Here is a 25,617-nt window from a genome sequence, read left to right as displayed (position 1 = left end):
ATGGAAACATGGGTACCTGTCTCCTTCCCTCCCCTCACCACAGTTATCTGAGTGTTGAATTTTATTGTTCCTTCCCTGTAAAAGAACAGGTGGATTATGTTCTTTATTTTGCTGGTTCAAAACTGGAATAAGTCCATGAGAAGAGATGAATAATTCTAGGATGTGTTGCTTTTTCTCTCCCAAAATGTATAATCATGAGGCATCGTCTCTTGGCTGCTTGGACATTGCAATCTGATTTGTATAAGTCAGACTTAAACAAGAAAGAAAATACAAAAATAAAAATTCATTTTCTGAACCTTACCTTCAAGTCAGATATCTTCTGCAACTGGAGATTCCAAAATGTGGGACTTACTGGAAAGTATTTTCAGCCCCTGGACTTCAATTACTTTATGCAGAATCTTTTTTAAAAGATGGCGTGTGTATGCATGTCTCTCTCTCTCTCTCTCTCTCTCTCTCTCTCTCTCTCTCTCTTTCTCTCTCCGTGTGTGTGTGTGTGTGTGTGTGTGTGTGTGTGTGTGTGTGTGTAGTGTTTATCCACATGTACTTGCCATAGAACCCACCGAGAAGTATGAGAAAATCTCTTGGGACTCAGTTATCTCCTCCTACCATACGGGTCCCAGGAATGAAACTCAGATCTTCAGGCTAAAACCCTTCAGCTACTGAACCATCCCTCCATTCCTGCCAGGTTCTTTACAGTGCTCTCTCCCTTGGTAACTGAGGTTAGCGCAGGATGAAATGTGTAAGTGGAAAGATATTGTTAAAAGCAAACAAACAGCCAATCCCTACCCACCCGCTACTACTGTTCCGTCCCTTCCAATTAACATTGAAATTTGAAATTGATAACCTGTTAGCATACACAACTGTCCCATCTACCTAGTGAATGACTGTAGCCGACAAGGACAATGCGTGTCTCACTTATTCTTCCCCAAGAATCTAAGGGATCTTTTGGACATTGCCGCTATACAGTTGAAGAAACTGAGGCCCCCAAAGGAAAACTTCTTCAGCAAGGGTAATGTAGCATGAGTCAAGGAAATTTTCTCTTGATGCTTTATTGCAAAATTCTTTTAAGTCTGCGTGGACTTACACCTCTGAAGACACTAGAATTTTCCAAACGGAGAAGCACATACCTGCTTCTTCCTTGAGTTTGCTCTGGGAAACAGGCCTGCCGACAGCACTGAGGTAATCGGAGAACAACAGAGCTCAGGAAAGGGGTTGGGAATAGACGGCATTTCCAGAACATCCAGATCATTTTTTTTTCTCCTACACCAAGAGAACATAGGACGTCATTTACATAAAACCGAATAGAAACTATAGTTGCTGTCAGGGGAAAGAGCGTTTTGTTAAGGCTAATGGGCCCTACTCTGTGACAATGCTAACACCATACAAGTTACAGGAAAGTGCTATCTCTCTGTGGAGCAAGAGAAAATATGCCGACTAGCACAAAAAAATTCTGTAGCCTCCCCACATACACACACACCTGGCCAAAAAAAGAAAAAAACAAAAACAAAAAAAAACCTCACTAGGCTTGATCACTCCATTTCCTGCACTCAGGATTCTCCTGAACACCAATACAGGCCATGTCATGATTTATGCAAACATTACCCCGAGGGATGAGCCATTGCCTGGCGCCTATTAAATTGACAAAATCTGTAAGTTACATCCAATGAACTCATCCCCAAGAATTTTTACTCATCACTGCTGGAAATTATGATTTATTAAATATAGATGTGGTTCATCTCGCTTCAAATTTCATTCACAATGTTGCCCACACACAGTCTGTTCGTTTTTTCAAGTGCTTATAGATATTGAACATCAAGGCAATCCTTCTGGGAAGGTAAGTCAATAAAACGTGTTAGCATGAATGTCCGCTAGCCCGCTGGTGAGTTATTTTAACTTGGCTGAAGCCAGAGCACTTTGCAATCCTGACAAAGAAGCAAGAGTGGTATTTGCATGTATGCCTGCAAAGGGCCACAGATTTTTTTTTTTTATACTGTTGTCGCCTTTTTTCTTTCCTAAAGTATGACAACTCCGAAGGCACTTGGTGCTGATTTCTGTGGAGATGGGAAACCTTTGAAAGCCTCTGCTCTTTCCTGTGGAACATAAAGACTGCTCAAATGTCAATCCTGCTTTGCGTCTCCGGGGTCCCCAGAAGACTCTACGTGGGAGGTGAACGCATTCACGCTTCGGTTTTTGAAGCCCATAATGTAGTATGAAAAGGGTCACCCAGGAGCTGAGTGTGGTCAGTCTGGAGTGTGGCCTCCTGGTTCACACTAAAGGGCAGAGGTGAGACAGACGGCTCTCCACCGACCCGCGATGCTATTTATAACAGGGCACCTGGAGATCCTGAGACCCTGCTGACCCCGCGGGGGCTGGCTCCATGGGAATTGTCTTCAGACACTTTCAAAACTTGGTTGGGTTCTGGGCACACACTCACCCCTGGGCCGCCTCCTCACCCCAGCCGACTGCGAACCCGGACGCCTCTCCCCCTCCCCCCCCCCGCAAGCTGCCTACCTGTCTGCAGCACCGAAGCGGGTCGCGTCGGAGGCGGGCGACAGCGGGTGCAGTCCGGGGACCCGCGCCGGGTCATGGGCGTCGCCCCTGCCCTGGGCAACGCGGCACACCTGCGCGGCCAGCGGCGATTCCTGGGCGGCCGCCCGGCCCGCGGCGCTCTGCCCACCTTGCAGGGACGTGGTCATGGTCGTCGGCCAGGAGTCTGGGGAGTCATCGACCGCGCGACGACAGTGGGGAAGGGCTGGGTGCGAGCAGTGGTGCGCGGGTGCGAGCAGCGAGCGAGCGCCCAGCAGGTGCGGTGGCAGGGCCGCCTGCGCTCACGGCCGGGGCGGCTGGGACGCTGTGGGGCGGGGAGCGGGGGAGGGGCGGGGGCGGAGGAGGAGGGTGGGAACGTGGAGGGTGGGGACCGGGAGGAGCGGTGCGGGGGGCGGGGAGGATGGCGCGCCAGCCTGGCGGGCCCTGCGCGTGGCCCGGGCACTCGGGGGCGCTGGTGTCACTTTGCAGCCGCGCGGGGACCTCGGCCTCTGGCTCCTGAGGCCCCATCGCCGCCTTCTCAGGTGGGCAAGTGAGCACAAGGCTGAATCCGGGAGTCCCACGGGCCCAGTGCCACTCTGCGCTCCGAGGACCCGACAACCAACCTGCAGGGGTCAGGGTAGAACTGATCCTTAGATCCTTCCATGCCTGTAGGGCCGCGGGAGATCACCTAAACTGTTGGATCCTCAGGCAGAGTCCACAGTACCGGAGTGCCAGGCAGGTTATAGGGCTAGGTTTACCCCAGTCTCCCCCACCATCACCCCTTTCACAGCAAGAGATGGAGTGAAGTGCGAAGGTGAAGGAACGGAGTTGCTATCTTAGAAAAACTCCCTTGAACTGGTGAGAAGTGTCCCACATCCCTGTGTCCTGGAGGATTTCCAAATACTGTACACGCTCTTTGTCCCTTGACCAAATTAGGTATCATCTGGCCTTGGCACCTGTTTCACTAGGTTAACCTTAGCGACCTCTGCCCATGGCAAAGTAAACATTCCTCCTGGAAAATTGAGCTGCCCTTGGTCCCCTGCCTGGGTGTCCTCCCCCATCGGGACATCAGCCCCAAACACTGGTGACAAGAGAGGTCACTAGCTTCATGGTTAAGGCCTGGCAACTGAGAACTGAGAACACCTGAGTCAAAAAATTGAAGATACCCAATTTCTTCATTTTCCTAACGTCAAAATTAAGAATAATAATAAAAAAAAGGGCATGAGTGGACATGGCTATGTGGCCGCTGTGGTTTCCAGGAGGCCTCGTGGACGGCAGTGGCCAACCCAGAACAAAACAGTGGCTTTCCTGAAGGATAAAACTAATATTACTGGTCATGGACAAAACTTTTCAACCATGTATGCCAAGCAGGTTTCTTGCTCCCATCTAACTACCTTAATTATGGTCTGGCCTATCTGTGTGGGTTTTCGGTTCTCTTATTGGCAAAGACCTTTTGTATATTGAAGCTGTTTCCAGAAAAATCGAAATAAAGTTTGTGTTTGTAGATATCTTCAGCTAAAGAAAGAAAAAAATAAACTTTACCATTATCATTATCTAAATTTTACTTCCTAAATTTTAAATTTTATTTAAATTTTGCAGCTGTTTCTCCTCTCTAATAATAATAATAATAATAGGGTGTGAACACTGTTACAGTACAGTTAATCAATGGCTAAAATCTGTCCCCTCCCAGTACACACACACAGAGTCTCTCTCTCTCTCCCTCTTCCTCTCTCTCTCTGTCTCTCTCTCTCTCTGTAAGAGAGCTCTCTATTATTATCTTGTGGAGGAAGGACTATAGAGAAGCTGATATATGTCTTCAATCCCTGGGAGGACCACCATCCTCCAGGGAACTGTATTTGGCTTCCCAGGATAACTTCTTGATGTGAAGGAAGGAGGAGCCTTTGCTGATTCAAATGCGATTGCAAACGTGTCCTCAGTCTCTATGTATCCCTACACTCACCGAAAGTCAAGGAAGAATCCACCTTCAGACTCTAGTCCCGTGGGTAGAAATTTACAAGGCCTTATAAAGAGAAAGAGAAAGGGGGATAAATCTCTAAGAATAAGATTTTTTTTCTTTTTATTGAGCTCTACATTTTTCTCTGCTCCCCTCTAAATACTTTGTCTTGCATCAAATTAGCTATCACTAACAGCTTGAGTATCTGTACCAAGAATTATCCAAATACATTTAAAGGAAAATGACAAGAAATTATTCTAAATAACAGACTATGTGTGATAAAAGTTACAGGGTACTGCCGGAACTATAGAGAGACTTTTGTACAAAATGGGGTTGGGTGGATTATTGCAGGGTTTTTTCCCCCTCCTCATAACTGACAAAGGTTTCTGGGACAATAACGCAGATATGTTGGTACCAGAGGATGGGATGGTGGTTGATCTGGGTGAGTTTTGGCCCTTTGGACTTGAACCTGTCAGTTTGCAGAGCCAGCAGTCTGCCTGCTCCCCTGTGTGTGTGCGCGCACAAACACACACACACACACTCACACACACTGGGGGCCTCCTCTTCCCTGCTGCCCTCCTGTCCTACCCCCTTTACCTCCTACCCTGAGAAACGATAGCCAGCCTCCACCTTGAAGAAAATATCTCATCCTCCCAACTCTCCCGTCCCCTTTTTATAAGGAAAGACAATACACTCCCACAGAAAGAAATAGACCAGGCCAGAGCTCCAACATCCTCATCCCTCCTCCTAGTAAAATTTTCAAGGTAACCCAGTCCTGAGTTTTACTTTAACTCTGTAACTATCCACCACTAGATACGATCAATTAGGTTGTCTGGTTTTGACCTTTATATGGACAGAATCTGTTAGGCGTTTCGCCCTTGATTCTGTTTCCTAACAATGTGTTTGTGATGCTTTTCCATATTTGTATGTAACAGAAGGCTTGTGCTTCTTTTACTATGAAAACACCACAATGCACGAGCCTAGAATAATGCAGATAGATATCTAGTCTCTCTGTGCTTTTCACTTTAATCCACACTACTCCAGAGTTCACCTTGTACCCTTGGTGTGCTCATGCACACGTTCTGGGAGGTGTACATGTAGCAATCAATCGCATTTGAGGTCATAGAATGTGAGGGTCAGCTTCTGTCAATCATGCTGGTCTCCAAATTCATTGCAACAGTTGTCATCACAGCCTTGACATATTATATTATCAGAATTTTCACAGCAAAAAATTCTCATGAATGCAGTAGTAATACTGGGGGTAGGATTATACTTAAAAAATAACTATTGAAGTCGTGTAACATCTTTCATATTTTCCATTTGGATTCAATTCAAACCTCTTGCAAATTTTTATCATTGGTTATTTGTTTTTTTAAAAAAGTTCAATAGATCGTTTATTTTATGTATACAGTTTTTTGTCCGCATTTGCATATAGCCTGTGTAGGCCTGGTGCCTTTGGAGGTCAGAAGAGGACATCAAATTCCCTGTAACTTGGAGTTACAGGTGGTTGTGAGCTGCCATGTGAGCATTGGGAACCGAACCTGGGTACTCTAAAGAACAGCTAGTGCTCTTGCCCACTGAGCCGCCCTCTGGCCCCAGCAACTTATCTCTTTAAAAACTCAGTTATACATCACTTTGTATTTCAGTTGGCTAACTCTTTGTCGGTTCCAAGATTTCAAAACATCTTCCTATCTGGGCCTGAAATTGTAGAGCAGTGGTTCTCAATCTTCCTCACGCTGTGACCCTTTAATACAGTGCTCATGTTGTGACGCCCCCAACCATAAAATTATTTTCATTGCTGCTTCGTAACTGTAAGCTTGCTACTGTTATGAACTGCAATGTAAATATCTGAGATGCTGGATATCTAGTATGTGACCTCTGTGAAAGGGTCGTTCCACCCACAAAGGGATGTGAGCCACCACTCTTTCAGAATCTCCCGTATCTCAAAGTAAACAGAAGTTTAAAAAATAAAATACAATATAGCCAAATTAGTCTTTGTCATGATTATATTTTTAATATCCTGCATAGAGAGTTCACCCATGTAGTTCAGAAATTTATTGTTTAGCTTTGGCTTTTAAACACAATACACTCTTGTCAAAGTTTTTGTTTTGTTTTTCATTTTGGTGTAAGGATGAGAAGATGTGGTAAGGCTTTTTTCTTTTTCCTTTTTTCAGTATGAACAGTAACAATCACTAAAAGACTAACCTTTCTTTCAGATTTAAATGTTTTATAGGATTGCATTTGATCCTTATGTCAATTTGGTTAGAAATCATAATTTTAAATGAATTCTATCTTAATTAGGGCTTTTGCTGCTCTAATAATCATCATGACCAAAAGCAAGTTGGTGGAGAGGGCTATTTCACCTTACAGCTTCTTGAAGGAAATCAGGGCAGGAACTCAAGGCAGGAACTCAGCGACAGGAACTGAAATATAAACCGCAAATGCCGCTTGCTGGCTTGCTTCCATGGCTTGCTCGGCCTGCATTTTGGAATCACCCAGGTTCACCTGCCCAGGAATGGGCACGGTCCGCACTGAAATCTCAAGAAAATGCCCCCATAATCTTACCTACAGGCAATCTGATGGAGGTTTTTCTCAACTAAAGTTCTGCTTTTGAGAGATGACTCTAGCTTGTGCCAAGTTGACAAAAAAAAAAAAAAAAAACTAACCAAAACAAGCTCCTACTCCTACATAAATAATCATTGAGTCCTTCTGTTGATGTATGTCTTTAATTTGTTGCAGTGATTACCATGGCTTCTGAGTAGATGTTGTAGCAATTGTTAAGTAAGCTTTCAATCACTGCACCCTTGTCCATTGTTTCATTGGTGGGGAACCTCTGTCAGCCTTTAAGAGGTAGAAACAGGTAAAGACGTGACCTATTGGGTACCCAGAAAAAACTGCCAGCTTGCCCAGGGGCGCTAGCTCGCTCTCTCTCTCTCTCCTTCTCTCTCTCTCTCCCTTCCTCTCTCTCTCTCTCTCTCTCTCTCTCTCTCTCTCTCTCTCTCTCTGTCTCTCTCTGTCTGTCTTTCTCTCTCTCTCTCTCCTTTCCACATTACACACCTGAGGTCAGACTTCTCATTCTTGTTCCGTGAGTTTGCCAATTATAATAATAAAAAAAAAATGGTGTTAGCCTGGGATTCTTTGACCCGTGTCCCCGCCCCCACCATTTCATTATTGATTAGGTTTATTCTTTGACAATTTCACACACATATATAGTGGTGTAGTGTATTCCTGTTTACTCACCCCCAACCCTCTCTTATCTCCTACCCACCCCAATAATCCCTACCTTTTCCCCACAGGCCTCTCCCATATTTTATGTCTTTTTGTTTTGTTTTGTCTTGGAATTTTTGGGTTTTAACATGAACTTTACGTGTGGCTAAAGGTTTGGAACTATCCACTGGAGCCTGGTGGGCTCACCTTCTGACATATAACTTAGGAATTGTCCCTCCCCCAGAATCCATCAGTTGTCAATAGTTCAGGAGGGAAGAGTAGGGTCCCATGAGCCCTTCCCTAATCCATGGTTAACTATTGACTGACTCGGCTCATTCTTTGGTGTTGTTTGTCATTGTTGTTTTGTTTTTATTTTACTCGTTTGTTTGGGTTTGGGGTTTTGTTGGTTTTTTTTTTTTTTTTGGTTTTTGTTTTGTTTTTTATTTCTTGTTTTTCTTTCTATCTTTCTTTTGTTTTTTTGAGGCACAGTCTCACTAAGCTTATCAACTTGGCTTGGAATTCATTCTGTATTCCCATGGGTGGGATGCTTCAACCTCAGCCTCCTGAGTAGCTGGAATTACATGCTTGTGCAACCACACACCCACAAACACCACAAACAGTGACAGTTAATATTACTCTCCTATCTTGAATAACATCTTTAAATTTTTATTTCTATCATTTTTATAATTAGAAAAATAATTGAATTGGGCATTGTAGTTTTTCTGTCAGCTTAACAGCTGCAAATAAATTTCCTGATATTTTAATTACCGTCTGTGGCCCAACGCCCCCCAGTCCGTGCACAGCCAGTCACTTAGGCTGAGGCCTGGAGGGCCTTCCAGTCCTGGACCCTGACTCTACCATCTCAGCAATATGAAGGTTTACATTAAGTCTCTGTCATTCTGTTTATCAACAAAGACTTGGAAGTCAGATGTGAGACTGAAAACCTACTAGGGCAGAGAAGCCAAGAAGCCACCAGTTGACCTTAGTTTTTGGCCAGAGACCCAGCAAGAGAGAGGTGTCCTCCTTGTCATATAAAACAAAACAAACAAACAAAAAAGTGCCCAACTGTAGTGCCACCCTTTCCTCCTTTACATCTTCTCTATCCAAACTCCTGGCTTCTCTATGGCTAATTTCAGTGGGTTAGTCACTGTCTTTGCTTCCTGATTCAAGGTTTAATTTATTTGCTGTCTCAGAAGTATCAGAGTACAATCAAAATATCCCACAACAGGGTATACTGGTATTTATCTACATAATTGCCTTTACATATAGAATCTGAAATTTTATCTGTAAAATGTTTAAAGGGTTTCGCTGTACAAACTCCTGTCTGAATAGGGGCAGTTTTATCTTTTTAATTTTTCCCTAGCATCCTTTATACTTTTTTTTTAGTTTTTCTATTCACTGCCTGGGACTTTGAGTAAACTGCAGAATGTCAATAGCAAAGATAATAACCGTATTCCTGATCTCAAGAAGATACATATTGAATGTGATGGTTTCATGAACTTATCAAGGGTAGGCCTGATGAGATAAAGGAAGAGGGCTCCTCACTTTCCCTGTTTGTAAGAACCTTTATAGCAAATGGGCATTGACTCTGGCAAAGCACTTTCCTGATGAGCAAACTCATCAAAGTTGATATTCATTCTATTTAAGGAATAAACTATGTATACTTTTTAATAGTAAATTATATTTAAACTTTTAAGGAAATACTATTTATGCTTTTTTTATATAGCTTGATGTTTTCTGATATTCTGTTTGAGAGAATTTGTTCCTGTTTATGAGTGACATCAGCCTTGAATTCTCTTATTCCTGTGTTATCCTGAGGGATAACAATGAAAGACCAAAAAAAGCGGGGACTGTTCTTTTGTCTTCTTTTACCACAGTTACTGTGTCATCAATGGTTAATAAAAATGTACATAGAAACCTATCTGACCTTATCATTTTCTCTGCAGGAAACTTTTAATAAATATCTCAACATATTTATTAGCTATGTATTCTGATTCTTATGCCAACAAATGGTCTTTTCTAAGAACTTATCACTTTCATCTAAGTGTGTTGTATGTGTGTGTGTGTGTGCACGCGCACGTGCGTGAGTGTGTGTGAATGTTATGTCTGGGTTGGTGCCTTCAGAGGTCAGAAGAAGGTGTCAGATCCCTTGGAACTGAAGTTACATGGGATTGTGAGTGGCCCAATGTGGGTACTAAGAACTGAATTTGGGTCCTCTAGAAGAGTATCAAGCAGTCTTTGACACCTTTCCTAAGTCACAGGTTTGCATTTGTTTTTCTTCCAGGATTCTTAGTTGCAGTTTTAACTTTTAGGCCTTTCTTACATCTTAAAGTTAACTTTTGTATATCATGTGACAAGAAGAGCCAAACTTCATTATTTTGCATGTGTATAGGCAGCTTCCCCAGTATCATTTATTGAAAACCCTATGATTTTTAGCTGCTAATTCCATGACACTCAAATCAAGAAACCAATTTGCAATAAACTTGAAGGTTATCTATACACTCCTTAATTCTAATTCATTAATCTATATGTTGGTTTTGTGCGAAACTGTACTATTTATTAGCTTTATAGTAAGTTTTCAATGTTTGGCATCAAGAATTATGAATCCTCTAATTACAGTCTTCCTTTGAAAGATTACTTAACTACTCCAGGTCCTTTGAATTTCTCCTGAATTTCCAGACCAGTTAGTCACTTAACACAAAGGAGCCAATTGCTATTGTGATAGGATTTGTGTTGAATCTATGGTTCAAGCAGGCCAGCATTTTCTTCTTAATAATACTGTCTTTTAATATTTAGTCATGGAATATATTTCTTTCCTTAGGTATTCTTTAGTTTCTTTCAACACTATTTTGTAGTCTCCAAATCATGAATTAACATTTATTCATAAGCATTTTGTTCTTACAATGTCATTATAGATGGACTGATTTTTCCTTTGTTTTATGTGTGTATGTGCATACATGTTCATGCATATAAGATTGCACATGCAGGAACACAAGCACATATGAGTGCATTCAAGCACAGAGTTGAATGTGTCAGATGTTTTCTTCTATGACCATTCATGTTATGTTTTGCAAGAGGATTTCTAATCGAACCTGGAGCCCACTGATTCAGTAAGATTAGCTGCCTAGAGAGCTTCAGGGTTTTCTGACCATGAGCACTTTTCTTAAATGCTAAGCAGACATGACTAGGACTAACATTGTAGCATTTTGCCTGTTGGTTCACCTCGTCCAACATGGCAGAGGTACGTTCACTGCCTCTGCAAGCCATGTTCACCACCCCAACTCCAAGGATGCAGCATGTCTATGTCACTATTAAATGACTTGAAGCACTCCGCACACAAACCCCATTTGAATGCTCCATAACAGGACCTCCAGATAAAGCCAGGGTCATTTGTGCTGCCAGCATGAACAAGGAAGCTAGCTCTTAAAGGAGCCTTGCAGTTTTTGCTGCTAACTTTGAATCGGGAAGCCTTTTCTTAAAGGAATCACACCTCTGCTTGCCTCTAGCAAACAGAGTCCACTGGAGAAAATGCGGCTACCAAGAAGCTGCGCTTGGCCCTCATTTTTGTGGGTCTAGAAGCCAAAAAAAAATGTATCACCATGAGGTTGTGGCCTACCAGTAAGATTCCTGTGTCCTTCTTTTTAGGCAGTTATATGGCCTTTCCTTGACTCTGCCTACTCTCTTTCTATCTGTGGTTCAGATTTTTTACCTGACTTTACTCTCCAAACCACTAGCCAGAACAGCTTTATTCGGTAACCCATAAAAGCAACACATATACAGAAGAACATCCCACATTATACTTTGTTCTAGCTGGGTTATTTTCCTAACATATCTTTCTTCAGTTAAGCTTATATAATTATAAGCCTACTCAGCATGTAAATTGGTTTATTCTGTTTTTAATCTTTAAGGAATGGCAGAAAATCAAAAGTTTACCTCTCTATTTGAAAATAATAGTGCTTTTTAGAATATAGAAGCAGAGGCACAATAGTCATCGCAAACTGGACCAGCCCTGATCTACACAGTAAGTTCTAGACTAGCCCTGTCTCAAAATACATATAGTTTTTTCTAATACCTACTTTTTCTGACAAACTATATTCATGTCAAGTTGCCTTTAACACTTGATAATTTATTTTTTATTCCTTATTTGACACTGATTTACAAGATAAGTTTTAAAAAATAATTGGAGACCTAGATTTAAAAAATAATTGGAGCTAGCTTTCTTTAGAAAGAATTGTATTTGCTTTATCAAGCTTGGAAAATACCAGCAGCTCACGGCTCCTTCACAATTTAAGACTAAGTATTTGGTTTTCTAAAGACTTCCCTTGCTAAAGCCAACAGTTGTATTTTAATGGTGTATTGTCTACTGGGAGAATCCCATTAATTATTTTCTGTCAAGTGGTTCTCTTCCAAGAATGCATCTGTTAAGTAATCTTTGAGCCTTATCAAAAGCTCAACTTGCAGGTACCACAATTGACAGTTGCCTTCACTGTTTAGGCAACTTCATCTCACTCCTACTAATCTTCATCCCTCTCCTACTACAGCCCCCGTAGATCATCCAAATTGATCTAGAAATTGTAGCATGGTTATAAAGTCTTATACCACTCCAATTAGGCACCTTAAGTCTTTTGCACACCAAGAATGTTCCAGTAAGTTAGATATTCTCCTGCTTGAAAAGCTCTTATATTATAGGAGGGAGAAATTTGAGATTTCAAAACGGTCAGTCTGACACTTTGATGAAGAGAAAACCTCAGGGAGCCCAGGACTCAGCTTGATTCTCCCATCCTAAGAGCACAGTCTAAGTCTTCATGAGTGTGGCTCAGCACATGTGAGCATGCCTGTATTTATCCGATGGAAACCATACCTGCTCTCAGATCTCTGTATGCCAGTGATCATACCAAGCATGTTGAATAGGTAATGCAAAATGAAGCTATTCAACAGCTCAACTTTTATTGCTTTCAATGGCTAGGTCTAATTCCCTTGTCACTGATTTTGTTTTAATTCCCAAATTTGTGCCTCTTATTTTACTAGCAGTGTCAGTAAATCCAAGTCTTAGTATTTCAATGGATGTCTTAAAAGGGCACAGAGGGAAAGAGAAAGGCAGCAAATACAAAATGGTCAGATTAGTGGCAGGATGATCAGGAAATGGCAATCTCTTAAGGCACTGGTTCTGAATCTTCCTAATGTTGTGACCCTTTAATATAGTTCTTAATATTGTGGTGCTCCCCAACCATAAAATTATTTTTGTTTCTACTACATAACTGTAACTTTGCTACCACTGTAAAAGGGTCTTTTGATGTCCAAAGGATGCAACTCATGGGAACCTAAGGAAACATTCTACAGGAACTGAACATCTGCAACAGCCTCTGAAAACACCCATCAAGCAGTGTGATTGACCCAGGAAACAGGGAAGGGGTCCAGGGAACTGTTCACATACTCCTCCCTTACTCCTCTTTTCGCTTCATGTTCTAAGAAAGTTGTTTCCAAAGAAAACAAAATGCGCCTTCAAAGATCTGCAATATTTGTATAAGAAAAGTCAATGTTATTGTTATAGTCCATTTATAGCTGCCACCAAGACTCCTAAAGCCTGTATTTTTTTTAGAAAAACAATCCCCCCAGTTCTACTTTGTTTTTTTTTTTTTTTCCCTTGACTTCTTGTGTATTATTGTTGCAAAACCAGAGCAGGACAATGCCCAAACCAAGGAGAACAACAGACCTGTATATGTGGATATTTTCCTCTCATTGTAACGGCATGGGGTTCCTGGTTAGACCAATATTGACAGTCACTTTCTCATCCAGTTTTATGTCCAGCATAGCTAAAGGAATTGTTACACTGGCTTCATAAATCAGTCACAAAGTCCTATGCAATGGTCAGACCCATCAATCCAAGCAATTTTAGGTTGTGCTCTGGGTCCTGGAAATAAATTGGGTTTATGTGTCAGCTTCAGGTTCCTTAGCCAAGGAAAGCAAGGGCTATCTTTACCTCAATTCTTACTCTCTATTTTAAACTGTATGGTTCACACATGATTTCATATATATATATGGATGCCTGAAAACTCTATTTTCTTGGTCATGTTATATACAGCCCTACTGGCTAACTGCCAGTGACCTCAGTCACACTGCAGAGTTTCTTTTTGGAAATCTAGTGTATTCCGGTTTTGTAGGAGACAAAACCAAAATCCTTTTGTGTACTGTGATGAATTTCAAATTTAATGTATGAGCTACAACTTCCAGGGTAAATGAAGAAAAATTTGACAGATTTTTATCATCTTCTCAAATATCAGAGTGGATAATCAGCCTTCCTCTCTATACAGTCTGAACCAAACAGAAGTTCTCAAAGAATATTTGAAAGACAGTATGAACCAAGCATTCGTGCCATGAGGCAAGCTTATCTTTTTTCTGGGAAGCTAAGAGACTAGAGAACACCAATGTTCCAGTGTCCAGCCACAATGGGTTCGGACACTTCAGGGTAGGGGTGGGTGGATTCGAAATGTTAGGGAAAAAAAAACACAGATACAAAAGAAAAGGACAGAGACACAGAATAGGGCCGGGAGTGCAACCCAGTGAATACGGAATTCACCTACATTTATTTTCTATATGCTTTATATACCCAAATCCAAAAGGGACTGTAAAAGACTGCTTTACCATGATACAAAGAACAAACAGAGCAATTACCTCTTTAGTACCCAAAACATCAAGTAACTGTGTCCTGAGTTAAGTATTCTGTTGTTTAGGCAGGACATGCAGTGACCATGCCTTCGACCAAACATCCTGTAGGCAGCCATACCCTGGATCAAACCTCCTGTCATAACCTTGAAGGAACAAAAATTGGCCTGAAATCTCAGACCTTTGGTCAGAGTGGAGCGGATCCACAATCATGGGCTCTGACAGTCTGTAGCTGTAGGGAGAGAGCGGCTGAAGCACAGATGGATGGGGGATGCTAATAGGCTCCAAGTGGTAGGTAGGTAGGTAGGTAGGAGGGAGGAAAAGAGGGAGGGAGGAAGGGAGGGAGGGAGGTTTGTTAGGTAGGTAAGGAAGTAGGTAGGTAAGGAAGTAGGTAAGTAGGTAGGAAGGTAAGTAAGTAGGTAGGTAGGTAAGTAAATAGGTAGGTAAGTAGGTAGGTAGGTAGGTAGGTAAGTAAGTAGGTAGGTAGGTAAGTAAGTAGGTAGGTAGGTAAGTAAGTAGGTAGGTAAGTAGGTAGGTAGGTAGGTAGGTAGGTAGGTAGGTAGGTAAGTATGTGGAGGTGTCAGCAGAGCTCAGAAGTGAATTAAGATATAGGAAGTTTGGGAGTTGGTTTCTGCTTCCATGAACTTCTCACCATTGGGGATATCCAGATTCCTGGACAGAAGGTAGCTGGGACTGTCACATTGACTATAGTGTGAAGTCCCACACTATTACTGATTTGGGATCCTTCAGCAGAGAAGCCATATTTGCAAGAATGAAGTAGAGGAAACTACCAGACACAAAGGTCTCAGAAGCAAAGACTTGAACAAACCTTAGACAGGAATGCCTGTGGGCAGAGAGGGAGAGGCCTCAAAGTATACAGAGAAGGCACAGTCAGAAATCTAGGTAGTCATTACTTCCCGCAGGGTTATTTCTGCTAGCTTCAAGACTGAGTCCCACTGTCTCAGTTAATGATAGAAGATGAAGAAAATAGCTAGAAGGAGAGAAGTTGGTAAATATGGATTAGGCCAAGGCACTTCAATGGACAGGGTAGAAATTACTTACTGTTGCCATTGGCTTTCCAGCTTCTTTTTACCAATGTTGCTTCAAACGTGGTTTATTTTTCCAGTGTCCTCATCTTGAATAAATCTAGGTTGGCTAAATCTAGACAAATAGTCTCAGTTCTAATAAATTGTTCCTATGCCACATTTAGAGATATTCTAAGCCACATTTCAGGCTAAATTATTAAAAAGGGGTGTTATAATGAACTTTAAATTGAAAATAATTAATTGCATACAGTCATCTCAGCTATTGCAGTGTAATTTGCTTTCCTAATGGCCCTTGACTTAGAAGATTTTCAACATTAAGATGGTATGAATGGGGTATGCATTTAGTAGAAACCATACGTCAAATCTGAACGTTTAACGTTTCCCTGGGAGAGGAGAGTAGGCTGAGTTTACTTCTCTTGTCTTAGCTCCAGGCAGCAAGCAACCCCAAGGGGAAATTATAGAGTGTGTCCACTCTAGAGCACTTTGTTGCCATGATGTTCACAATGTAACGTTCACTAGTTTCATGTCTGTCTTAAGGTATTCTTACCTTTGGAGACGTTCATTAGGATAGAATCCCACAATAGGGGAGGAGCTGTGGATTTATGCTTATTTCTGCATTCCCATGAAGATGGCTATCATGCTGTGACTGGTTTCTTCCATCTGAAAGTTCAGATTTTCCCCTGCTTTTAAAATAAATTTCAACATCTTTTGAAATCTTTAAAGTATTGCGGTTCCTAGCTGCTATCTCCACTGTGCCGTCACCCTTAACCATGGCATTCACACCACAAAAGATGTACAGAGCTTCTGAAAGCTCTCACTCAGCTTCTTCCTGGCTAGTACACCGTGGCAGAGAAGCCACATGAAAGGATGGTGAGCACTTTTGAGAAATGGCTCTTAAGCCAGGGCGTGTTTTTCCTCAAACAACCCCTCAAAGAAACAAAAGTCTCCTGTTTGAAATATGGTGGTCCTTTAGAACCATGGTCTAGGAGAGTGTGGATCTGAGCCCACCAGCTAGGAAAGTTAGAGAAAATGAAATGTGCGCAGACCACCATAATTCATAGCTCAAGTTGAGGCAGATTTAGTTCAGTGAAACCCATGTGCAGATGTCATTTGTTGACTGTCCAGTCTGACCCCATGCAATCTTCTCCTGGCTCTTTTTTCCTCTCTTTGTTGTCTTGCTGGTCTCTTACTGGTTCTCAAACACAAACATATGAAGCCCACCCCAGACTACAGTGCTGGAATGTTCCCCGGCCCTCATGTTAGGGCAAAGCTTTATCCCTGGTATCACTTCCGTTTCTACTCTGCTCACATTTTAGAGAGCCCTTGATCAACCTCCCTCCTAGGCTTCTGTGACCATTGGCATTTTCTTCTCTTTCCAGCCATCTCCCTTGCTTCAGGCTCCTCGCTGCTTATTGCTTCTCCTCATTCAGTTGTAGAAGGTAAGTCCACGTGCTTCTCCTCTAGCTCCTAGCACTCAGTGCAGTGCCTAGCACTCAAGAACTATGAACCAACCGAATGGTGAGCACAACTGGATACATCCCTATCAGTCTGACTCTTCCCTGTTTCCCTTAGGCAGTCCAACTAGTACTAGTCCAAGGCTAGTACCTTACCCACAACCTTTCCTTGCAGGGATTCTAAGCTAAAGTACTATCTTAGCATGTCCAAAACTAAGTAATAAATAAGGAAACTCCCTTTACCAGAGACCGATTTCTATTTTAGTTGTCAGCTCTTCCACTAACACTGCACCAATTTCCCTCCCATCCTTACACCATTACGCATAGAGCTACAAACCAATCAGCCATCAATTATTGATTTATTACAGCACTGCGCCCTAGTACATCAATCAGCTTTTGTTACTCTGACAAATACCCAGGAAAAGTCAACAAACAAGAAAAAGTAAGTTTTGGTTCACGGCTTTGGCAGTTTCAGCTGATAGCCAGTTACTTGCTTTCAGGTTTGTGGTGCAGGTGTTAGCTAGCAAAAGTGAGGAGCAAATTGCCACCCTCATAGCTTGGAATTGGAGATGGACAGGAAGAAATAAGATACACAGTCCTCTTCCAAAGTACACATCCAATAATCTAAAATTTCCCAGTGCCCTCCATCTCCTAAGGGCTCCCCGACCTCCCAGGAGCACCATAAGCTAGCGATCAAGCACCATTCAAAAGACAAACTGTCACATAGAATTTTGAGGATACAAAGGTGAAATGCAAAGACCTAATTTTTTGTTTCTTAGAGTGCTTACATCTCAGATTAAAAATATAAAAACCAGAGAACAGTGAAAACTTCTCCGTATCTCCATGGAACAACAACCATGAGGCAGAGAGAGAAAGAGATAGGGGGTGGGTGGGGTTTTAAACTTCAAAACTGGCTCTCAGTGACACAGCTCATCCAACAAAGCCACACATCTTAATCCTTCCCAAATGGTTCCACCAACTGAAGGCCAAGCATCCAAATATATGAGCCTATAGGGCCATTTTCATCCAATCTACCATACTAGAGATAGATTTAGGACTTTGTCTGCTATGAAAGAAAAGTACTTCAGGCAAATTCAGTAGGCTTAAGAAGCACATCCATAGCTTGCCTGTTGATTTGAGGCATTTGGATTAAAAGAGAGTGTGTGTTGGGTGGAAGCAGAAATAAGGTAGATTAGCAACACTGAAGGCAGAGCTACTAAGTGCTCGGCAGAAGCATTGCCATCTGAGAAGCATTGTAACTCTATGAGCGGTCATCTTTCTCCCTTCATCTCAATTTCTAGGGAAAATAAAGACTTCTATTGTTGACTAATCCTTCCCAAACTGTCTTTTATGTGAACTAAAGACCATCAAAGCTCTCTGTAGGTGTGTTCAGATTAGTACTGAAGCCTCAAGCTGAAATTTTTAGCATTTATATTAGTGGTATTTTTTTAATAATGTCCTACTGCTATTTTTTACTGGAATAATTTGGTTTGGAGGAATGAGAAAAAATGATCTTTAGTGGGTGCCTTTCTGACCATGGAGGGATCTTGGTGCTAGCATCTCTTAAGAAACTTACTTTCTCAGCTATCAGTTGCAGCTTTTGGGTTCTCTCAGGGTTTCCTATATGCAGTCTAGAAATACATGGCTTAAGCTGATACTATTAACTTAAAGATTATTTCTACTTCCCCATCTTTCTCAATGTCGAAAGAAAGAAGGAAATTTGTAGAGTATGCATTCTAGACCAGTTAGCATAAACCGAATACATATATATTGTCAGACATTACACTTAGGTCTCCAGGGGTCAGCAAGACAAAGCTATCTTTCCATCATGGCATGGCAGAAGTCCTGCTCCACATAGTTTCTCGGGCTCACAGCTCACAGAGTGCCAGCAATTACACCTCAAGCATCAAGAACATATGATTTCCTTTGTGCCTCGTTAGGGAAGAGAGCATGAAAGTCTGGCTAATGTGTGCTTTCACACATTGCACAGAACCAGTCTCATAATGTCACATAACTGAGGCATCTGGGAAATATAGCCTCCCTTGAATGCTGAGTGGGACCAGAGCCAGATTCTGGCAAACACGTTCGAGGTCCACTGTTACCTGACACGAAGGCAATATGCTTCATATGTTTTCTATAACTATCCATGAAATTTTTAAGAAGTAATATTATTAAAAGAATAAAAGAGAAAATTGCATAAGAAGAACCCCATGTGAAGTATGAGAAGGCAATTCCATGATGAATTAGTAAGCCAAGAATGCTGGATACCAAGGAATGTTGGCTCCATTATAAGCCAGAGGAGAGGCCTGAAAGTCTCTCCTTCAGAGCCCACAGAGGAATAAAACATTGTGGTCCATTCTTGTAATACAAGCACTTAAAAAGGTCGGGCAGGAAGGTTGAGATTTTTGAGGCCAGCTTCAGTTACATAGTGAATTTCAGGCCGACCTGGGCTACACAGCAAGTCTCTCTCTCTCTCTCTCTCTCTCTCTCTCTCTCTCTCTCTCTCTCTCTCACACACACACACACACACACACACACAGGAAGGAAAAAGAAAAGCAAAGCAATATGCTTACTATTTTCAGATCAAAAGAAAGGAAGGAGACAGACAGAGGAAGAGAGAGATGGTAGGAAACCACAAAATGTGCAGAGTTGGTTAACAGACAAATATTCCTGAGTCTGCATCTCGATTCTGGCATGCATTAGCTGTGAGACAAATCAGCTGACATTTCTGTCCTTTGATGGCCACTTTGATCAGGCCTCTTGTTGCTATGCAGTCTGTGCTATCGTCTCTCCTTCATACTACTGTATAAGATCTATTATTAAGGTGTTTTCTTGAGCCAAGGCATTATTAGTCCTAATTTTGCCTATTGTGCTTCATCCAGTCATAAGCACCTGACAATGCTTATTGAGAGACTGCTTAATTTTGCAGCTATCTTTGGCGACCACAGCTCAGGAGAGAGTGATGCTGATAATGGCACCAAAGTACCTTGTAAAATTGTAGGGGAAAAAAAGCATAGCTATAATAATAATAATAATGATAATACTTTTACAAATTCATAGGGTGATCTAATCTGGAAGTATATTGATTCATAGGTAACTTTATTAACTTTGGTATTCATTTCATAAAACTAAAAGAACAGAGTACCATAAATAGGGAAGCTTAAAACTGAAATGTATTCTCACACAAATCTGGTGACTAGACATCAGAGTTCCAACCTTCAGCAGTTTAGTTCTCTTTCTTGCCTCTCCTCTTTAGACAAAGGCAGAAATAAACCTTGACATTCATAGCTCTTGGCTTGATTCCAATCTTGGTCTTAACAAGATGTTCCTGATAGGTGTACTTCTCTTCTCATCTATTATTATGCCAGACAAGCTGGATGGTACCCTCACTTCAATGATCTCATTTTAAGTTGACTGTATCTGCAAAGACCTAAGATCAAAATAAGGCCCCTCACAAGTAACGAGAGTTAGGTCTTTGATATACATCAAAGGGGGACAGTTTAACCCAGAACGATTCTGAATGGTATTTTTTTTTAATGTTTTCAGTAATGTTGGTGATATTAGTAGATTTAAATTTTTTAAAAAATCAGATTTCTGCGCGTTTTAAAAATTACATCCCTAGCCCCCAACTCCCAAGAGTAAGAGTAAGCTGATGGATTAGAAGCTGCATTCATAATGCAGCAAATGAGAAGAGGCAGACTAATAAAAAACTTAAGCAAAAACAAAAGAAAAATGAGCAAAGGGTTTTAATGAATATTTCTTAATGTTTTGTTTGTTTGTTTGTTTGTTTGTTTGTTTTGAGACAGGGTTTCTCTGTACTTTTGGAACCTGTTCTGGAACTACCTCTGTACACCAGACTGGCCTCAAACTCACAAATATCCGCCTGCCTCTGCCTCCCGAGTGCTGGGATTAAAGGTGTGTGCCACCACTGCCTGGCATATAACGTTCTTAATGGAAGTGAAGAATCCAGTCCTAACTGGCAGGTCCTTAAGTTCAGAAAGGAAACAACTTAAAAGTTTTGGGAAGTTCCTGAAACAAATCAGATTCACCAGGCTTCTCCTTACCTAAGAATATAAACTGTAAGGACTATTAAGAGACACTCAGACCATACAAGTCACTAGGTTCAGATCAGTTTGATCTCTCTGGAAAAGATATCCATCACAAAAAAAGTTAGAACTGAAAACCTACAATGAGTAAAATTCAAAACTTAACAAGTGGAATGCAGAGACCAACTGATCAATCAGAAGACCAATCTTTAATCTCAAAGTTAGGCTAAAGAAATTCACATAACCAAATAAGGAAATGGGGGTGGGGAAGGATGGAAGAAAATGAAGGAAGTTCATGAGGCTTCTCAGAATAGGTAAGGTGTGGGAAGAGACAGGTGATGGTGGCCCAAGAAAACATACCTACAGTTAGACGGTACACACTTGGATGTAACTATCATATGTGAGATGACAGCAGTTAATGAACACACACATTAAAAAGTAGTCATATTACAAATATGATTACAATAGAAAGTAATGTCTCTGTTGATGAGCTAGATCTAAAAATTTTATGATGGATTCATGCTTCAAATATGTTGAAGATAATTTTAAAACTTACAAGTTTTTATCATTTAAAATTTTAATTTATGAATTTAGAGTAATTACGAATAGAAAGAAATATATCACTGTGATTGTCCTTTCATATATTTCATATAGTGTTTTTTTTTTATCTCCTTTTCTGTCTATTTTTGCATCCAGTAGATTTTTTGATTCTTTTGTTTCAATTTTTAGCTTGGATTCTTTGTTCATTTTCCATCTTGTGCCCTCTAAAAATGATATCTCTGTGGTTGCCACTGCACTTACATAAAATACGTAAAGTTGTAATAATTTGTATTAATAATAAGACCTGACATTCACATCTCCCTCTACTTTATGTTATAAATGGCACAAAGCACATCCTTTGTAATTTGTATCCATTAAGATGATTTTAGAATTATTTATTATACTCTGTACCTAGATCTGTGTGAGGCCGGTATAACATTACAGGATTCTGTATTTGTCTGTATATTCTCTTTGGCGGGGAACTTTTTATTTAATATAACTTTAGTTTTCTATCTAACATCTTTTTATTTAAAATGGAAGAACTTACTTCTATAATTCTCCTAAGGCAGTTCTCAGGATAAATTTCATTAGCCTTTGTCACCTTAAAAAAGTCACTATTTCACATTAATTTTTATGAATATGTTTTGACATAGTATTCTTTTTTAACATATTTTCTCTAAGCACTTTAAGAATCTCATTCCATTTTGATGACCTGTAATGTTTTCTGATAAATCTATTTTTACTCATGTAAGACATGTCTTATAGGCTGTGGAAATTTTTTCTTGCTGTTTTTAAAATTACCTCTTTCATTGTCTTTGATTTTTGATCTTTTTTGCATATTGTGTCTGGTTGGTTCATCAATATTGCTTCTTAATTTCCTTCCTTACATTTGGAGAGTTTTCAGCCATTATATTCTCAAATGAGCTCTCTCTCTTTCTGTCTCTCTTCTCATTCTGGATCTTCTGAATCTTGTTTTTTGGTTTGACGATTTCCTCACAAGTCCCCAAATCCCTGTGGTTTTCATTACATTTTTAGGTCCCTTGGTGTTTTTGCTCCTCTCAGTAATTTGAAATGATAGTTTACTAAGTTCCTCAATTTTTTTCTATTTGATGATTACACAGTAAAAAAATAATCAGTTTATTTTGTTATTTGACTCTAAAATTACCGGAAGTTTTTGACTCTATAATAGTCTTACTTTCTGTGTTGTTTCTTTTATTTTTTTCTTCTCTCTCTCTCTCTCTCTCTCTCTCTCTCTCTCTCTCTCTCTCTCTCTCTCTCTCTCTCTCTCGCCTGGATTCCATTTCTGTTCCCCATTCATGCAGAGAACTGTGACCTGTGAATTCCCTTTAAATAAAGGACACCTTATTACACTTAACCCTGCATTAGTGTGGAATTAATATATTTGCATTTGTCTTTATCTTCCTTCTAAACTCAAATTCTATCAACTTGGAGGAGAAGCTGAATAGATGACATCAAGTGGCTTTTGTTTTCTTTTTTTTCTAATAATTCTTTTTAATAATTTTAAAATTATTTTTTAATTTCTAAAAAATTAGTGTATAGAAGTTGTACTAATGAATGGATTTCATGATATGTTCATACATACATGTCACATACTTTGGCTAGAGTCATTCCTCTATAATTCTTTCTCAACCTCTGTTTCTTTTAAAAAAATAATTTAAATTTATCACTTGGAAATGCATATATTTACATTTCATATTTTTATTATTTCTATCCTCTCTTACCCCTCTCCATTTACCCTAAGTACTCCCTACCCCATCTTCCTCTCAACTTCAAGTCCTCTTCTTATTAAAAAAAAAAAAAATGGCTTTTCTTCCTCCTGTCCACGTAACTGTTTGTGACCTTGTGGAATTGGTGCTTGATTATTACTTCGGCTTCCTAGCTTATTTTTGGCATCATCATAAAGGACCTGAGGATGGTTTGCTGCTTCAAAGCCAGTGTTTTTGTGGGAGAACAAGGTTAGGGGCTTCCTGTCGTGAGATCATCCTGGCAGCACTTCTGATGCTATTAAAAGTAATAACAGACCAGTTTAAAGACCAGACAGAGGGAATTTATAAACAAGATAAGAAAGTTCTTGAAGAGACTCATAAAACAAGGGCAAAATGCTATTTCTCAAAGGTGTGTTTTGTTTATTACTAAAATAGAAACGTATGCATCATTTAAAGATAATGAACTTTAAAACTGAGAAGCAGCTGGACGGTGGTGGTGCATACCTTCAATCCCAGCACTTGGAAGGCAGAGATAGACAGATCTCTGTGACTTTGGGCCAACCTGGCCTACAGAGCGAGTTCTAGGGCAGGCTCCAAAGCTATAGAGAAACCCTGTCTCGAAAAACCAATAAAGAAAAAAAGAAAAACCCAAGAAGCAATAGCAGGTTTCTAGATCATGTGTTAGCCAGTTCTCTGTCACTTTTCCAAGACCACCTGAGATTTTAGTTTATAAAGAGAAAAGATGATTTTGGAGGGGGTGACTCACAATCTGGAAGTTCAAGTCTTGAGCCTATGGCAGTATCACACATAACAATTCAAGCTACTCACCCCTCCTTGGTATAATTCCATCTTGCGAGTCTGTTCAGAGCAGCAAAGTGCATGCCTCTGCTTCCTGAAAGACTCACAGGACATGGCATGCACCCCCTGAGGCCTCAGAATTTTCTTTTGATTGTGAACATAAGGCTGACAAATATTTCCACCCTAAGGTAGGTAATGATGAAAGTGAGCACCAGTAATTGTCAAGCATGGTTCAGGATATTTGGTGAAGAACATAAAAAGCTTAAAGATGAGGGAATATGAAGAACGGCACATTCTTGAGGCAGAAGCAATAAATTATTATGATAACCCTTTGTCCATTAAAATAACACTAGCAATGGTGAAAATCTATATAATCAATAGTTGCCCTTGAGGGTTTTGAAGTGACAATGCCTATGACCTTCAGGTAAGCTGTTGTTCAGGGTCTGTGTATATTAATGCACATCACCTGGATGCTGCAAGAGGATGTCGGTGAGAAGATGAAGATGAGGAGGAAGAACTCTTAAGAACATCAGGGGTGCAATCTGCTCCTGGAAATTGTAACAAGTTTCCAAAGAAAAAAAAAGTAAAACTCGTTGAAGATTATAGTCACAATTACAAAGATGGTGATGGTTATGAAGAAGATGATGAGGATTATGGTGATTTTGATAATGAGATAATAAAAAGTTCCAAAGAAAAATTCTATATGAGATATTCTAGTTAAGAAAAAAGACACAGAATCAAACATAAAATATCAATATTAAGATAAAAAATTCAAGAGTCCTAAAAATAAAACAGGGAAAAGCCTATGAAACACCAATAGGACCAAGTTCTGTAGAAGACATTTAGGTAAAAATGCAAAAAAGTGTAGAGAAAAGTGGTTCCCTTCCCAAAATGGAAGCCAGTTTTGTTAATTCTGTGCAGAACCGCTTCCTGATGACTGACCATGGTTATAGGCTTTCCCACAATGATGCTATGTGTCTTTCTTTTATAGTTATTATTGTCTTTTTTTTCTGTTTCTGGACCTCAGAAATACTGATTGATACAGTTACAAGAGTATTTTAAACAGAAAAAGAAAACAAGAAAAGAAAAAAACCCTAGAACATGGAGTTTTTTCTTGACGCTTGGTCAAATGTCTTTCTGTTTTGTCATTTGGCCTCTGTTGGAAGAAGAAATATGTTGACAGAACTTTCTGTCCCATCAGATCCCACAGCCATTCAGTACCAAAGAAACACAGACTCCTGTGTTAATTATAAACTGGTTGGCCTATTAGCTCAGGCTTCTTACTAATTAACTCTTACATCTTACATTAACCCATAATTCTTGTCTGTGGTAGCCATGTGGCTTGTACACTTTTATCAATGAGGCATCCTCATCTTTCTTCCTCTTGATCTGTCTGGGTGATGACTGCAAACTGAGCCTTTCCTCTTCCCAGAATTCTCTTGTTCTGGTCACCCCACCTATACTTTCTGCTGGGCTACTAGTCAATATGCATTTTATTAAACCAATACAAATGACAAATCTTTACAGAATGCTAGACCATTGTCCCTCAGTACAAATAAGATACACAGTCAATGATCTTCCATTCTCTGGATTTAAATCTTAAGGATCAACTGCCTTGGAAAATGAAAATGTATTTGTATTTCACAGTCTGTTTCA

General features: G+C 40.4%; 1 protein-coding gene across 1 annotated transcript in view; it reads right to left on the bottom strand.

Annotated features, from left to right (window-relative positions):
• Grb14 (growth factor receptor bound protein 14) overlaps positions 1 to 2,847 on the bottom strand; it is a 103,677-nt gene extending 100,830 nt beyond the window's left edge. Inside the window, exons 1-2 of the mRNA XM_057755216.1 lie at positions 2,512 to 2,847; positions 1,128 to 1,260 (exon numbers count right to left, since the gene is read on the bottom strand). Of these exons, the coding sequence (XP_057611199.1) occupies positions 1,128 to 1,260; positions 2,512 to 2,696 (318 nt within the window). The 5' untranslated portion in view covers positions 2,697 to 2,847. The remainder of the gene's footprint in view (positions 1 to 1,127; positions 1,261 to 2,511) is intronic.
• Between the last annotated feature and the right edge of the window lie 22,770 nt (positions 2,848 to 25,617).

The sequence above is a fragment of the Chionomys nivalis genome, chromosome 22, assembly GCF_950005125.1.
Source record: "Chionomys nivalis chromosome 22, mChiNiv1.1, whole genome shotgun sequence".
NCBI classification, from domain to species: Eukaryota; Metazoa; Chordata; class Mammalia; order Rodentia; family Cricetidae; genus Chionomys; species Chionomys nivalis.
Note: the sequence above shows the minus strand (reverse complement) of the source record. Positions and strands in the feature narration are given on the sequence as shown.